The sequence below is a fragment of the Excalfactoria chinensis genome, chromosome 18 (genome assembly GCF_039878825.1).
Source record: "Excalfactoria chinensis isolate bCotChi1 chromosome 18, bCotChi1.hap2, whole genome shotgun sequence".
Taxonomy (NCBI): Eukaryota; Metazoa; Chordata; class Aves; order Galliformes; family Phasianidae; genus Excalfactoria; species Excalfactoria chinensis.
Genome location: NC_092842.1, coordinates 5972112 through 5988295, shown reverse-complemented (window position 1 = coordinate 5988295; position 16184 = coordinate 5972112). Strand labels below are relative to the sequence as shown.

The following is a 16184-nucleotide window of genomic DNA, read 5'->3' as shown; positions in this document are numbered from 1 at the left end:
ATTTTGACTTTTAAAACGCTTTTACCAGACTCTATAAATAAATCACTTTCTGTGCACTGTACAGTCAACATTAGCCTAACACCCCCCCTTCTCCCCCCCCCTTCCCCCCTCACAGCTCGTGTCAAGCAAACAAGACAGGCTTGATAGCTGGAGAGAGTGATTTATAAAGGCACCATATGGGAGCTTGTCTAAGAGTTGCAATTGATTAGCGAGCAGCAGAAATATTGCCTTGGTACGGAGCACAGACACCTCAAGGTTTGGCTCTTTTGGGGTGAGTGGTACTGTGGCAACTCCAGCATTAAATCCCCCCTCCAGTCCTCCCAGCTCACCCAGAGCTGCACTGAGTCCCAGCATAAAGCTGCCCCTCTCTCAGCACAGCCTGAGCACGAGGAGTGCTCTGCTACAGATGGAAAGCGACAAATGCAAGGCTCCATCCAGCACACGTGACCCAAATTCATATCTCTAGCAGCAGGCAGCATCCAGTGAGCCTTAGACTAGAACTGTTGAGTTAATTAGAAATGTATATTTGATACCCAGCCCGAACGGGGGCTCTGCACGTTGCTAAGGTTTAATAATTGATTTGTAATTTATTTGCCCATTAGTCCCTTCCTCTTTCAGAGCAAAGCCGAGAGCTCGTGTGCTCGTCCATCATCCCGACCAGCAGCATTGCATCCCAGCACCGCGGAGCTGTCGGGGTGACAGACTGGAGCCTCGCGCAGCCCATAATGAGTTACTTACTCCAGAAGCTTTTTTTATAGGAGCCTTGCGTGCCTCTTGAGAAAGATTAACAAAGGGTTTATTTCCTGCGGGCTCGGGCCGCGTGTCAGCAGAGCGGAGGCTGCAGGAGTTATTGATTCTCTTTCCATAAGGTTTGCATTTTCAAGGTAAGTGATTCGGCTGTTACAGGCAGCCCAGCCCCAGGCCCCATCCATCACACGCAGAGCAGCTCAGGTTTAAACAGAGGCTGCAACACTTTCTCTTGCCGTGACCACAGGAAAAAAGGCTTTCCCGTTCCCAGCTTAATCAGAGAGAAAACCTAATTAGGATCACCGGGTGACCCCCAAGGCGTCTCTGTAGTCATAGAACCAAGGGGTTTATAGGATTATTCCTGTGCCAAGTGATTTCTGATGGCCATGGCTTTCAAACGTTTTGCCACAAAGCAGCTTCAAAGTCCCCATTGCTTTGCAGGGTTTCCCAAATGGAGATCCCATAGAGCTGGAAATCAGCTCTGTCCCACATAGACCCGAGAAACAGAGACACCCAGGAACAGCAGGACAGGGAAGGGCTGCACAACAACAGCTGGCAAGCAGCTCAGAGTGTTGAATAGTCATGGTGGACATAGCATGGAGATAAAGATCGCCTCTTGAATAAGGAAACATGCAGATCACACTGGTTCTTGCTTGCAGATGTCTGTTCCTGCCCACTGCTGCAGGACAGAAGCAATTCCCCTCCCGTCTCAGCGTGGAAACTCCGGCTGCCTCTCTAAAGATAGAAGCAATGAGAAGGGAAAAGGAGGTGATGTGGGAATTGTGTGCTCACAGTCCCCAAAGGGGGAGAAACGGGGTAGGAAGGAGCGTGCAGCAGCACCTCCCTGCATGGGCATGGGCATGGCACAGCAAAGCCTCTGGGAGGATGATGGGGCCCAGAGAGGATTTTGGCAGGAGTGAAGCTGTGGAGCAAGCCAGCCTTGGTGTGTGAAATCTCACAGAGAGCTGCTGCTATAAATAAGGCTGATGGATTGATGGCCGTAAATCACAGCCCTGCTGACACGGCAGGCAGCGGGGAGGTGCTGCGGCTGGTTGCTCTCCTTGGCAGAGGCAGGAGGGAGATTAGTCACCCGTTGTGCTTCCTGAAACCACCTCCTCCCTCCCCCACAAGAGGAGAAGGAAGGGCTTGACAATCCAAGCCGTGTGAGAAAGGCTACCATGGCTCTTAGCCATTGGGCTCCCCGAACTTGCAGGGTCAAGCTCTTGTGCTCTGGGGTGAAGTGTTGCCATCAGCAAAGCTACTGCTTGTTTTGAGAAGGAAATGAAAATCCAGACCATTTTTGAGGTTAAAACCTCGTTTCTGATGTTTTTACAGTGAATACGTGGCCATTCTGTCCTCTGGACCAAAGGGGGTCCACTCTGGGTCTGGACTCACCTTGGTCCACAATGAGGTCCCAACAGCCACATCAGTGCCCCCATCCAGCCAAGGGCAGCTCCCCTTATACCACCCCCTAACAGCCTCCTCTGCAAACGTATTTCTCTATAAGGTTCAAAACATCCTGGGCATAAATCCTTCTCCCTTCAGCGCTGCTGGGACTTTGTGCTCCTGGCTGTGTATTTTTAGATTACCAAAAATGTCACCCTCAGCTGCTCGGAGTGCACGTAAGTACTGTGAGAAACAAACCATATAGACCTCTTGTCAATAACACCGGCCTCAAATGGATTCCCTGCAGCCCTGACGGGTTAAATTATAGCTTTTCTCCCCCCAAAATGACGGCTGGCTGCTTATTATTGGCTTTCATCTTTATTGCCTCTTAAGGTAAAATGGTCGGAGTGACAACAGCAAATAACCAGCCACAAATTGTCTCTCCTGCCAGCCTTCCACAGGCAGAGGTGCTTGGAGACAGCATCACCCACCAACAGGGCTGCAATGGGTTGTATGCAGCCAAAGGAGACATCCAGGGGACATCCCCAAATCCCACCCAGCCCTGGACAACCCCTCCTATCACAGTCCCTGCAGGGACAGAGCTCTTGGGTGAGAGCATCCTGTATTAGACGCCAGTGAATCTACAGCTGGATGGATGGTGCAAATGGCTCCGAAGGTTGGGAACGTTGCTCATGCCATCCCATTCCTTCCACTGTCAGCAGAACAGCCTGGTTGGTGCTTGGGAACACTGTGCTGTGCAGCTTAAGGGCTGGGCTAAGCCATACTGGAGGCTGGAACCCATGGGGAACACTTAGGAGCTGCCTGAATTCCCATTAAACGAGCCTCTTCCATGGGGCAGGACTGAGGATGTGGGGCTGTCCAGCATAGAAAGGTGCTCCCCTTAAGGGCAATAAGATCTATCAAAGCATGAAGAGCAGGACGTCCCAAGCAGGGGTTAATCCGTGGGGTCTTTGGGGATCCACCTCCACCCTCCAGATAGCAGGAAATTGTGCACAACTTGTTCTTTGCCATAAGGAGGGAAACATTTTTTGGAGCAGGAACAGACAGGCCGGAGCAAGCTTTTCCCATCCAACTGGAGTCTGACGGGAGGATCCGGTTTCAAAGCATTAGGTAATGTCTTTGTATCGCCCAGGAACCCACGTCCTGCTGTGGGAAGGGAGCAGATGTTGGGGGCTGTGGACATAGCAGAGCAGACCCTGCAGTGTGATGCTGCTCACAGCTTAAGGACAACGGGGACCACCTGCCCTGCATCCCTCCTGATGTCACACTGTCCTTGGGGACTTCCCACTCTGCCCCTTGCTCACCCCAACCCAGTCCAAAGCAACTGCTGGAGAAGTGAAAACTGGTCACGGAGCCTCAGGAAGGGGTTGCAGAGTGCAAAATCCCTAAGCAGAAAGATGCCATGCAGAGCTCCTGCTCTGCTGAGCATTGAACTGGGCCACTTGTCCCCCCCAAGTCCTGTCCCATCCTGCTGCTCTGGCCCTGCTGCTCGCTCCTTGTGCGGACAGAAGGATGCTCTGCCCTTCCTGTGGGGTAGGATGACTTTATGCCAGAACTTAAAAGATCCAGACAGAATGAGAACCGCCAGCCTTGTCCTCAGGAATCACAGTGACTCAAACAGAAGCTTTTTTAGAAGAAAACAAATCAAATGACTTGGCTGTTTTACTCGGCGCTCCGTTCTACCTTTACTGGTATCCTAGCAAACACTTCAGCCTTCATTTCATTTTCTTCAGCCTCACCCCCAGTGTAAAAGCAGAAAGCCCATCCGATAGCTACAGTGAATTTCCATCTGACCCTCCCCCCGGGTTTTGGGCTGAGTGTTGAGTGAATGAGCTTTAAAAGCATCTTTTCATTTAGGCCTCCACAGCAGAAAATCAGCCAGCCAAGAATCATACCTCACTTTGTCAGTAGAAAAACAAGATGTGGGCTTGGGTGGAATTGAGTTGCGTTGGAGCACGGTATGGAAAATCTTGCCTATAAAGCCAAACAAGGCTTCACTGCCAGTGCTGTAAGGGGGAGAGGGATGCTGGATTTTTGTGGCTAGTATTTCTCGCCTGTGCCTTGGGATCTCGAGTTCTTTGGGAATGAAGGATACTCGTTTTTAGGCGATGCTTTGCCTGCAAGCTCTGGGTTAACTCTTCATCGGACTGCGAAGGAAAGAGAAGGAGTTGTGGATGGAAAATCGTGTTCAAATCTTGATGGATGAGAGGGAGGTGGAGGGAATGTCGGGCAGCGGGGCCGGGAGGGGGCAGCAGCACTTTGCTCTTGGGCTCGGCTCGGCACGGGTCGGCATGGCACAGCACGGCTCAGCATGGAATGGCTTAGTATAGTAAAGTACAGCTTGGCACAGCATGGCACAGCACGGCTTGGCACGGCTCAGCTCAGCACACTTTGTTTGCACCAGGGGACCCTAAACTCCACGTCCCCTGAGCCATCCATGTGCTGACCTCCCAGCACTCCAGGCTCTCTGTACTCACCCAGCCCTTTTGCTCCCATATGTGGACAAAGCACCACAAAATGCCACGCAGAGCCCAGGTTGAGGTGCCCCCTGCAGCCCCAGCACGGGGAAAAGGCTGCCCTGCCCCGTGGGGACCTGACCTGGCCACGGGCCCAGCTGGGGTGGAAAGGCTCCTTGAGAGAGGTCAGGAGGAGAAAGCTAACCTGCTTTTCTTTGGCAATTATGAAGTGACAAATGACCAGTGAAAGAGCTCATCTGTCTGTATTTATTTGTAGAGCCCCTCCTTGCTGCAAAGCAAAGGCATGGAGAGCACTGGGATCACAGCCCTTCTCTTAAGGTTTTCAAAACCGTCTGCTGACACCTCACTCCATCTCTGTCAGCTCTGGCACGCACAGGAATTAAGCAGCCAGCCTGGTGCCACCAAGTGAGATGCATCTATAAGAGAAAGCTCTGCACCCACTGAAACAACATCCTCCACACTGTGCCCAAAAAGTATCTGGAGGAGCAGAGGAAGCACGTGTCCAAGAGCTCAGGCTGCTGGCATATCTGCCATTAGGAGATCAGAGAGCTCTGCGTCCCTCTGTGCCATCTCTGTGCCCCATCCATGCTGCACCCAGGGCAAGGGCCAATCCTGTGCACACCCAGCCCATCTGCAAAGCAAAACCCCAACTACTGCACATGCAAAGTATTCTGTCCCCTTACAGCCACCTTCTGTCATCAAGGAATCAGGAGAGGGGAGCAGAACATGCACCTCGCTTCCAGTTGAAGCTTAAGAACCAGGCATGAGTTCACCAAAGGACCATCCTCCCCCTCCTCTGTGCCACCATGGAGGGGGACAGGGAACAGGGCAAGAAAGGAAACAGTGGGCAGCTCAGCTTTCCCTTTCCTTTTGGTGTTAGCTGCTTTAAATAGAGAAGCAAGCCCTATTTCCAAAGCATAGCATGGTTTTGGTGCCAATGGGTGGTGGCACGAGGATGGGCACAGCAGGGAGCCTTGGCCACGCATCCCAGCTCATCCACCTCGGGAATAAGGGGAAAAGAAGGGAAGAAAAAATAAACCTCAGGGAGGGAGGAGGTCAATATTTACTCTCCAAACACAAACTGCTGCCTGGAGGTTAACAAGACAAATAGCCACTGGAACAGAATCCAGCCCATATGTGAGCTCAGAGCCCAGTGCCTGCGGGTGCTGCCCACGTGGGATGGGAGGCATCAGGCAATGTCCCACAGCAGGCAGCAGCCGTCACCTCTGAATAGCATCATCCCTCGTGTCCCTGTGCTTCCCAAATGAAATAACATTGTGGCAGAGCTGGCAGCATGCAGATCAGTGCTAACCACATCCAAACACCCATTTGCCATCTCTGTGTCACCACTCGGCAGCTGCTGCTGGGGAATTATCTCTGCTTTAAACCCAAGAGTGAGTTCAGTCTCATTTGCACCTGGCAACGAGGGCAGGTGACACTCGGGGTACCTCGGTATGGTGACACCAGGAGGGGAGGGAGGCTGAGAACAGCTCTGTCCATGTGCACTGTGATGGCATTGTCACTGCATCCATCCCTATGGCTGGGTGCTGCTGCTACCTGGGATGTACCATGACCCAGCAATGTACCATGACCCTGGGATGTACCATGATGCCAGTATGTGCCACATCCCCAGGAGGTATCATGATCCTAGGACATACCATATCCCTAGGATATACCATGATCCCAGGACATGCCATGGGGCCTGGGGCTCCCCCAGCACTGATGTTCCACATGGCTCTGAGCTGCCCCACCAGCATGGAAAGGTGAAAGGAATGGGGAATTCCTCCTGCAGAGCTGAAGGTGGGAGAGGGGTGCAGGAGGACGGAGACCCCCCAATAGAGGCAGAACCCCACAGGGGACCACCCTGAGAGGGACAGAACCCCCAGACCATAAGGAAATCCCCCTGCAGAACAAACAAGGACTTGCACTGGGTTATATTTTAAAATGCTCATATATTTTTTTTTCTCCTTTTTTTTTTTTCTTTTTTTTTTCTCTTTTTCTCTCTTTTTTTTCTTTTTTTTTTCTCTTTTTCTCTCTTTTTTTTCTTTTTTTTTTCTTTCTTTTTTTTTCTTTGTTTTGTTTTGTTTTTCTCCACAATTCTACCAACAATTGTTCATCAAAATACTGGCGTTTCCAGCAGCAATTCTTTTAGGTTTCTTTTTTTTTTCTCTCCATTTTGCCTTTTTGTTTTGTTTTAAAGTGAATAATAACAGACGGTAGTAGTGAGTTCACAGTAATACAGCCCTGCGGGAACGCCAGATATACGTGTGACAAAAGACACCCCCAGCCCAACCCCCCCCCCTCCCTCCATATACACCTCCCTACCCCCTTCATAAACACCTTTGGAAGCGGGGGGGAGGAGATAAAGGGGGAGAGGAGGGGGAAATAAGAAAGAAATAAGAAGTTCGTTCCAAAAAACCAACCCCAATCATTCCAAACAAAAAAAAGAGAGATCTCATAGAAAGCCTTTAAAACACGAAGTTCCTCCCTCCCTTATGAGCGCTATCCCGTAGAGAGAGAGAGAGGGAGAAGTGAGAGAAAAAGAGAGAGACAGCGTTTATAACAACCTCTGTAAGAAGAAACAAAAAACAATCCAGGAGAAAAAAAAAAAAAATAATATATCCAAGTCATAACGTCAGGGATAAAATTACATTTGTACAAAAATAGATATTTTTTTCTTATTTTTTTTTCTTATTTTTTTTTTCTTTAAACTTTTATTGACACTTCAGGTATTTTTTTTTTCCTTATCTTTCCTCTTTTTGTGTTTTTTGTTTTTTTTTCCTGTTATCGTTCTATATTTTACTGTAGTTTCTTTTCTTTCAGCTACGCAACCCCCCTATAGCCAAGGCATCCATCGCTAAGCATTGGGAACATCTAAAGCTATTTCTCCTCACCACCACCTGCTGCTCCGAAGGGAAAACAACCCAAAACAACACCAAAATAAAAAAGAACCAAAGGGAACGAAACAGAAATGAAACAAAAAGGCATCTTAAAATAGATGCATCTCCTTTGTCGCGAGTGACGAGGACCCAGATTTGGCGCTTGCTTGCCAATCAGGAAAGGGTTTGCATACAACAGACTCGCTCACGGGTAGCAAAAACAACACGTTGTGGGGAGGAAAGGAGGGGAAATCGACATAAAACAACACCAAAAAAATAAGTCTGTCATTGCTACAGGTATAATATATGTATATGTGAGTGAGGCTATTTGTACAGTGCATATATCTACAGTACATACATGTATACACACGCACATATCGATGAGCCCAGGCCGTGAGCGGCGGTCTCTGATGGGGACAGCATCACCTTAGAGCCCAGATGATGGGAGCTGAAAAGCTGATGTTTGTGCTATCTTTAGAAAATTAAAGATTGTCCCACCAAGAAAGAAATTCAAAATATAGATATATTTCAAAACTAATCGCCCTAATGGGAACCAGATTGTTGGCAAGAGTACTAAGATCTGGTTAAATGAAAGTCCTACCTCGCTAGCGGATAATGTGCCTTTATTTTTTTTCCTTTCTTTTACCCACGTATCACCTCTTCGAACAAGCATGTAACATAGTCAGAATAACTACGATGAGGGAAAAAAATAATACTAATTAAAAGCCAAAAAGTGGAAAAGAAGACAGATGAAAGAGCCGAACTCATGCAAGAGCGGGTTGCTTTAAGGCTGCTGAGGCAGGTGACAGCGGGGCATGGGAGCTCATCCTTCTGCTGGGGACGGCTGCCTTGGATGGGGGATCAGGGCTCATCTCTGGGGGTTGAGCCCCAAAAGGCTGCTGCTGTGAAAGAGAGCTATGCTGACTTACAGCAAGGTGGGAGCTCCCTTGATGCCAAGACAACACTCAGCCTTTCCCTAAAGCCTCATCTCTATGGGGTAGGAATCCCAGCAATGTGCTGCTCCAGGGAAACCAAGGCACGGAGATGTGTCCTGATTGGGAACCCCAGCATGGGGGCTTTGCAACCTGCTGTATGCTGAGGGCAGTCCACTGCTTGCAGCATTTGTGTTTGTAGGGGTCAAACAGTAACTAGGCTGGGATGGATGGGATGGAGTGAGACAGGAAGGGATGAATGAGATAGATGGGAGAGGGTGGGGTGTGAAGGATGGGATGCATGAGACAGATGGGAAGGATGGAATGGGATGAATGAGGTGGATGAAATGGGATGGATGGGATAAGATGTGATGGAGGTGAAGGGATAAGACTGGACAGATGGGATACAATTAGATGGGATGGGATTGAAGAGATGGGATGGATATGATGGATGGGGTGGGTAAGGATGGGAAGAGGGCACATGCTCAGTCGCCCAACAGTGCAAACCAAAACAGCCCCTTCCAAGCAGTCAATCATTAAAAGAAACAAAAAAAAAGAAGTGGTTCTACCCAAGGGAGATAAACAAGGGTCCAGGTTTATTATAGTGCACAACCAACCGACCCCCAGCACGCCCTGACCCCACTGCTGCCAGCCCCCAGCCTCACACTGCTCTGGCACTGAGCAGCCCTGTTTGTCAGCATCCTCACTACGTTTCATTTCTCTCGCCTTATTTTCTTGGCAAATTCTTCCATGGTGAAGCTGTTTAATAATATTTTCAGAGGCATGCAGGCTGCTGGAGAAAGACAGCCAAAAGACTTTCCCCACCTCTGTGGATTTGCCATTGCGGGCCAGACCTGAAATCCTGAGTACTTCTGTGGCAAGGAAATGGTCTGATGGGGATGGAGCTGGGACTTGAGCTGCCAGTGGGTTGAGAACAGGCAGGTGACAACTGCATTCCCCAGGCACAGAGCAGATGGTGGTGGGCTCTGCAGGAGATCGCATTCTCTTTGGATCCAAACACTTTGCTGTCTTGAAGCACAGCAGACATGAAAGCCACGGGGAAGCCCTCATTCTAGGGCCAACTGCAGGCACTCAGCCTTGGATCCCCCCAGCCCATGGCAAGTTCAGGACACTCGGTCCTGTTATGGAGGGAGAAACCCCCATTGAGAGACTTCACTCTGCTTTCCTCACTTGTTTTCTCACCTGGTTAATGCAAGAGCATGAAGTGAAGGACACAGGCGCTCCACCATTCCAATGAGGGATATTCAAGGACAGTGAACCCCATTCCTACATCATTGCCAATGAACACCCCCAGGGAGCAGCACAGCTGAGAGCTCCCACTAACTGCTGCCTTGCAGTGCCTTGCACCACAGCTGCTGAAACACCATGCGTGGGCTGCTGGCAGTCGCAGGGCTGCTGCTCCCCACAGGCTGCACGTGGGGTGTTTTGCTGAGCCCACCTTCTGGCTGCAAATACCCCTCCACGAACTCAGGACTACAGAATCCAGCAGGAGCACTGCTGAGCCACCAGCTCCAACATGACAGCTTCTGCAATAAGGCAGCTCCTGCAGGGCTGTGCCAGGACGTTGGGCACAGCAATAAGGGCAAGGGGCAGAGCAAGACCCCCCAAGAGCTGCAGGAAAGTGGAACCACATCCCTATCAGCCTTAAAGCAAGCGCACCACAGCCACGTGTCCCAGAGGAGCAGCATCACTGGGGGACAGCAGAGGGGGGTCAGGGCAGCTCCATGTTGTTCAAAGGGGGATTGAGCTCAGTCCCAAACCCTTTGCTTTGAGCAGGAAGGATGAGGCTCTATGCGGTGACTCACCGGTAGGGCCCAATGAGGGCCACCCCTCCCCACAGCCTCTCCCTTCGCGAAGGAACTGCTGAGACTACTAAGAATAGTTAGAAACCAAAAAATAGAATCATTTTTCTTTTTCTTTTTTTTTTTTTCTTTTTTTTTTTTTCTCTTCTCTTGTCCAAAAAAAAAAAAAAAAACCAAAAAAAGAAAAAAACCAAAAACAAAACAAAAAAGAAAAAAAAAAAAAAAACAACCAAAAAAACACCACCAAAAAAAAAAACAACCAACAAACTCCATCCTCTGATAATTGCCAGCTGCAATCCGGCGAGCCGAACGACTCCCTTGACTAGTCCAAACCCCACTGTGGGGCTGGGATGGGATGGATGGGACCATCCCTGCTCCCATGACGTGTGTGCCACTCTGGCACTGATGCGAAGCCATCCGTCCCCACTCCTCTACATCTACCGCAGGGTTAAAAACAGCCATCAGAGGTCTTTAGATGCAGCAGTGACAGCGAACGGACAAAAGGGTCAACGTGATGAGGCGGCAAGGAGGTGCGGGTTCACCCCGGGGACCACGCGGAGAAGCTCGGACGGTGCCTCCAGCATTTGGGGAGCAGAGGGAAGGGGGCTGGGGCAGAGGAGAAGGAAGCAGAGGACGGAGCCCGCATGGCCCTGGCCGGGTGAAGGACTGACCCAGCGGTAGTTCTCTAAGTCATTTGATGGGGTGCTTCCAGCATTTCCATCAAGAAGGTGTCGATCGGCGTGTCGCCTATTAGCTTGAAGAAGAAGAGGTGCTCCAGGCATTTGAGGCCGATGGACCGTAGGGCTGGCAGGCGGAGAAGGAGCTTGGCGAACCTGGGGGTAGGAAACATGTTCCAGTTAAAAGGCATTCAGCTGCACCTCCCACAGGCTGGGAGCTCACAGGCTCTCCTGCTCCCAAAGCAAAGAAATCACACTGGGAAATCGTTAATTACACCCCCAGCTTTGAAAATCTGTAGCAGATATTTAAAACAAACATCTGCTCAACTGAAAGAGGAAAATAAGGCACCAAGGGCCATCCCTGGGCTGGGTGCGCTATGGCCGTGCCATGCTTTAAATGTAGACAGCAGCCTGAGATGTTTGTGGGGTCTCTGCAGCAAGGAAAGCACAGCAGCTCTTAGCCTGCTCAGACAAAAGGGAAAGCAGCTGAGGAATTGAAAGGGGTCCTGGGGGGGTCAGCAGGACCACCCTGAGAGCCCCCCACACTACCCACCAGAAGGGAGAAAAGCCCTTTAACTGACTGGCTTTAATGCAGCACAGTCAGGGTTTCAACATGAGCAAATGCCAGGACAGGGCCAGCCCAGAGAGAAGGGGTTGCAGAACAAACACACACAGCCCCACGCACGAACACACCAACGTTGTACACTCATGCACACTTCCCTCTCTCTCTCTCTCTTTTCCCTATTTTTCTTCTTTTGCTGAGCTGGCGAGAACAGCAGGAGCAGAGCCAGGAAAAACAAATCAGCCCTACCATCCCATTCAGGAAGTTTCACTTTAAACCAAACCAGATGATGGCTGCAACCCTCAGAGGCATTTAACTGTGAGCTCACCAGCCTGCAGCACAGTGTGCTGGGAGGAACAAGCCCTGCTCCCTGAAGCATGCAAGGCCCGTGCCCTCATTGCAGAGCAGCAGGGAGCAGGCAATGCTCCACCACTTGCTTCCAGCCCCAGCTGGGGATCACGCTGTGCCAGGGGTTGTGTAACCCCAGACTCGAAACCCAAGAGTTAATCCTGCTGAGTCCCTGGGGCTTATTGCAGTGGGTCCTATGTTGGAACAGGGCTCAACTCTGGCCCTTGTGGGCAGCCCTACAGGTTTACCCCTAGAAGTTTTGGCACAAGCAGGTCCCCACATCCATTCAAAGCCAGCAAACCAAGCTCCAGAGTCAACTCTGGTGCCAGCATGGCTCCCACTGCAGACTCTGGATGCCTGTGCAAAGCTCAGAGTGCTCTCCACTGGGGGAGGACCTTTATACACCGACAATCCAACCACAAACACCAAGAAGCCTCTTAACAACATGTCTTTTTTCATCTACCAGCACAATGACAGCCCAAAACCAGGTCCACTGCCCACTGCATCCACTGCTGTAAGAGCATCCTCTCTCCAATCCACTCACACCAGGAATGCAGGTGAGACATGAAGCCCAGCAGCCGAAGCCATGTTTCTCAGTGCTCTTTCCTCAGCAGCGCTTTGGAGTGCTCTGCTTTGGTTTCTCAAATGACTGTCAGTCTCTAAACTGGCAGTTGCCAACTTCAAGGCTGTAACTGGGAAAATGCGCCCACTCAGCTCCAGAGCAGTCCAGGAAAGCATTCCTAATTCCCCCTCCCATTCCCAGCTGGATTGGGGGAGGCGGGGAGGAGAGAGGAGCATCAATTGAGGCTTTCACTTCCCAGCAATGATGCTCATCTGCCACTGAAAATTAACTCCGTGTGTGTCCTGTTTCAGCTGTGGTTTGCTCTCCGTGGTTTCCAAAAGGGAAATGATACCCCCTTACCCCTGTGGGCGTTCCAGCAAAGCCAGGGCTCCCCAGGACCGGTCCTGCTGGGCTGTGGGGCAATGCCTAGCAGGGGGACAAGGACTCTTCTCCAGTTCTATGGGAGCAGTGTGGTGGGGCAATGCAGCAGCAACTCACCTCCCAGGCTGGTCGGGGTATTTGTGCTTGCAGTACGCCTCCAGCGATGCGTACACCTTCTCCCGTAGTGCCTCCACTTCAGCCGGGTTGGAGAGCCCTTTTGAGTCTGAAGGGTGAGGGAAGGAGCATCAGTTGCCAGCCCTAAGATGGGTACAAGGCCTCCCCGTGCACCGTTTCACCACACTCCATATCCTAACCCAAACCATTTGGCTCGTTCCAGTGGTCACAGACCCTCAGCAAAAGGTTTGAAAGCCTTCCAGGCATCAGCACGAGGGATTTTTCCCTCCAACACCAAGCCCTATAAGCAGGGCTGTAAGAAAAGCCCCTGTTTGGGGTCCCCGTGATGTGACAAGGACCTGGATTTAGCAGGGACAAAGTCACTGTCCCCAAGCACATGCACGATGGGAACCTCTCCAGATTCGCCTTCTTTTACCAAATACGGCTAAATCCCAAACAGCAGACAACAAATTGCTGGTGATTATAAGAAGGAAAGAAATAAAAAGCCAAGCTGAAAAACGAAACCGAGAGACAGCGCTGAACCCTGCTGAAAAGCCTGGCGTGGGATCAGGGAACGGGGACAATAATAACAACAACATGTTCTGACTCTGCCCTGATCCATACCTGTGTCTTTCTTAAAGACCTAGATCCACTTTTGCTCCTGTTTAGCAACAACTCCCTACAGCCCCTCCAAAGAGGGAGGGGAAAACACCTCTTGGAAAGGAGATGCACTGGGGGTAATGCATGGATCCAGACCTGACATGGGACATGTCTGTAAGCTGTCCCTGCTGCCCCATTCTCAGCAGTGCACACAGTGAATTGCAAGAGAGATGTATGGGTAATAAAAGGAGTCCAAAGGACACGGCATCAGCCACAAGAGGAGGTGGCTGCACATACCCGGGTTAAAGAGGACGATGGCCCGCAGGCAGCCCAGCTCTGTCTTGTCCATCTGCATGTCTCGCATCTTCGACACGAGTTCTGTCAGTACTCTGCAAAGGACACAAGCAGCAGCACAGGCATCAGCATACACAAGAAACAGGAAACAAAGGAAAACAGGTGTCAGACCCAGAGAGAAGCGGGTGTCTAATATAGAGTCATGGGACAGGGCTCGTTTGTACCAGGATGTGCCCTCATTTTCCTCCTGTATCAAAAAGCACTCATCAGGAACACTGGTGGTTCCTGTGAGACAGAGCAGAGATGAGCAGGACTGGCTTTGTGCATTCACTGTGAATTTGGCACCTGAGAAAAGCTGCCTAAAAATAAAAAATAGTAATAATAATAATAATAAAAAAAGGGCAGGTATCTAAAAGCAATTTCCTCTGCTGGTAATTTTTATTACTCCCTTTGCTCTTTCTGCAGGTGCCGGACTTGAAATATTTTCCAGTGATTGCCCTGTATTTCCTGTTGGAGCCTGCAGTGAAGTCATGAGCTTGCACTTATGACCTCACAGGAAACAAATGATGTCACCCAGCACCAAAGAGCAATTTCCTTGCAAAGTGAGGAAGCATCAGTGGTTTGGTTCCAAGTCAGTGCCTCAGGATGAGGCTGGGACAGAGAAATCAGAATCAGAATCCTAGAATGGTCTGGGTTGCAAAGGCCCACAGTGCTCATCCAGTTCCAACCCCCTGCTATGTGCAGGGTCACCAACCAGCAGCCCAGGCTGCCCAGAGCCACATCCAGCCTGGCCTTGAATGCCTGCAGGGATGGGGCATCCACAGCCTCCTTGGGCAACCTGTTCCAGTGCGTCACCACCCTCTGGGTGAAAAACTTCCTTCTAAGATCCAACCTGAACCTCCCCTGTCTCAATTTCAAACCACTCCCCCTTGTCCTATCACTGCCCACCCTCACAGCCAGCCATCCCCACCTGTCAAAGATGGCCCCGACGCCGGCGCTGTGTGCGCTGTTGCGATGCACGTGCAGCCCAGTGGCCAGCAGGATCCCATCCTTCACAGCTATGGAGCGGTGGGAGAAGGAGGCGATGAGGAGCTCATTCCACCCTGCAGAGAAAACAACAGAAAGGACGTGGGTTAGAGCTGTGCATCCCCAAGGTGAGGGAATCAGCCACATCCACTGCCCTGGCACCAGTGCATACAATGGCTGAGATTACATGGCTTCTGTAGCTTGGTATCTGGAGGAGCAGCGCTGCTCCATAGGCATCCCACATGGCCATGACCATGCCTTGGAAACCAGCTTGAGCTCCCCTCCATCCACAGCAATGTGCCTTTTCTCATTGACTGCAATAAACGCAAGGTCCATGCATGCTATGTTTACCTACAGCTACAGCGACTTGTTGTGCCACTCGAAATGTTACCAGGGAATAAAGTTCACTGTTCCCTAAGTGGCCACAGGACGTTTCCGCCCCAATCAAGGGACCATTTATTTGGTTACACGCTGGGTGAGGTCTGGCACATGCAGAGGGATTGCAACACTGAGAAAGCCAAGAACGGAGAGCCTGCAGGAAGCTGGAGGGGACCTGGAGAGATGGTGACTCATGGAAAGGTGCTGTGGGCTCAGCCCTATAAAAGGAACCAGAACCAGGCTCTCCCCCTCTCAGTCCTATAAAACATCACTGCTGTCTCAGCAGGTTTGGCACAAAGGAAAGCCAGGCAAAACAGGCTGAAAAAAGTTGGGTTTCCTCCTCCAAAAAGCCCAAGGAGGGAAGATTGTAAATGATTCAGGACTGCAGAGGAAGGCTGCAGCCACCACCCAGCACTGCTCCTCCATGCGTGCTCCACTTAGTTTTGCCTCAGAGGATGCATGAGTGCACCTGATGGAGGCTCTTAGCTAAATTTTAATACTTAAATATTTCATGGACAGCTGTGCTCTCGCCACTCAATAATAGATAAAGCCACAGCTTAAAGGACTTGGGGGAGGTTATCTGAGGCCCCTGCAGAGATGCTGGGAGTGGGGAACCTGTGGGAGCTCCTCATGCTCAGGAGTCCATGATGGAGTCTGCAGCCCCCACCCTCCCTTGACCAACACCGAGACAGCATCAGCTCAGAACATCTCCAGTTCAACCTCCGTCAGCCTCCTTTGGACAAACAATTGCAGCAATTACAGAATAACTGAATGGTTTAAGTTCGATGGGACCCTTAAAGGCCATCAGGTCCCACTCCCTGCAGTGATTAAGGACACCCACAGCTCTACAGGGTGTTCAGAGCCCCTCCAGCCTGAGCTTGGCTGTCTGCAGGGATGCGACCTGTGCCAATGCCTCACCAGCCTTAGGAACTATTAGGATTCACGCATTTGGGATACAACTCTAAGTGCATCTGGAG

General features: G+C 50.7%; 1 protein-coding gene across 3 annotated transcripts in view; it reads right to left on the bottom strand.

Annotated features, from left to right (window-relative positions):
- Window positions 1-7339: 7339 nt before the first annotated feature.
- The window catches only part of RXRA (retinoid X receptor alpha), a 72993-nt gene continuing 64148 nt past the window's right edge, over window positions 7340-16184 (bottom strand). For 2 of the 3 annotated variants that reach the window (XM_072352883.1, XM_072352882.1), the window contains 4 exons: window positions 14774-14906; window positions 13807-13898; window positions 12913-13018; window positions 10408-11098 (listed from right to left, as the gene is read on the bottom strand). In XM_072352883.1, the coding sequence (XP_072208984.1) occupies window positions 10951-11098; window positions 12913-13018; window positions 13807-13898; window positions 14774-14906 (479 nt within the window). In that variant the 3' untranslated portion in view covers window positions 10408-10950. Of the gene's footprint in view, window positions 11099-12912; window positions 13019-13806; window positions 13899-14773; window positions 14907-16184 lie in introns of all 3 variants that reach the window. The other variant, XM_072352881.1, reaches the window with a different exon arrangement.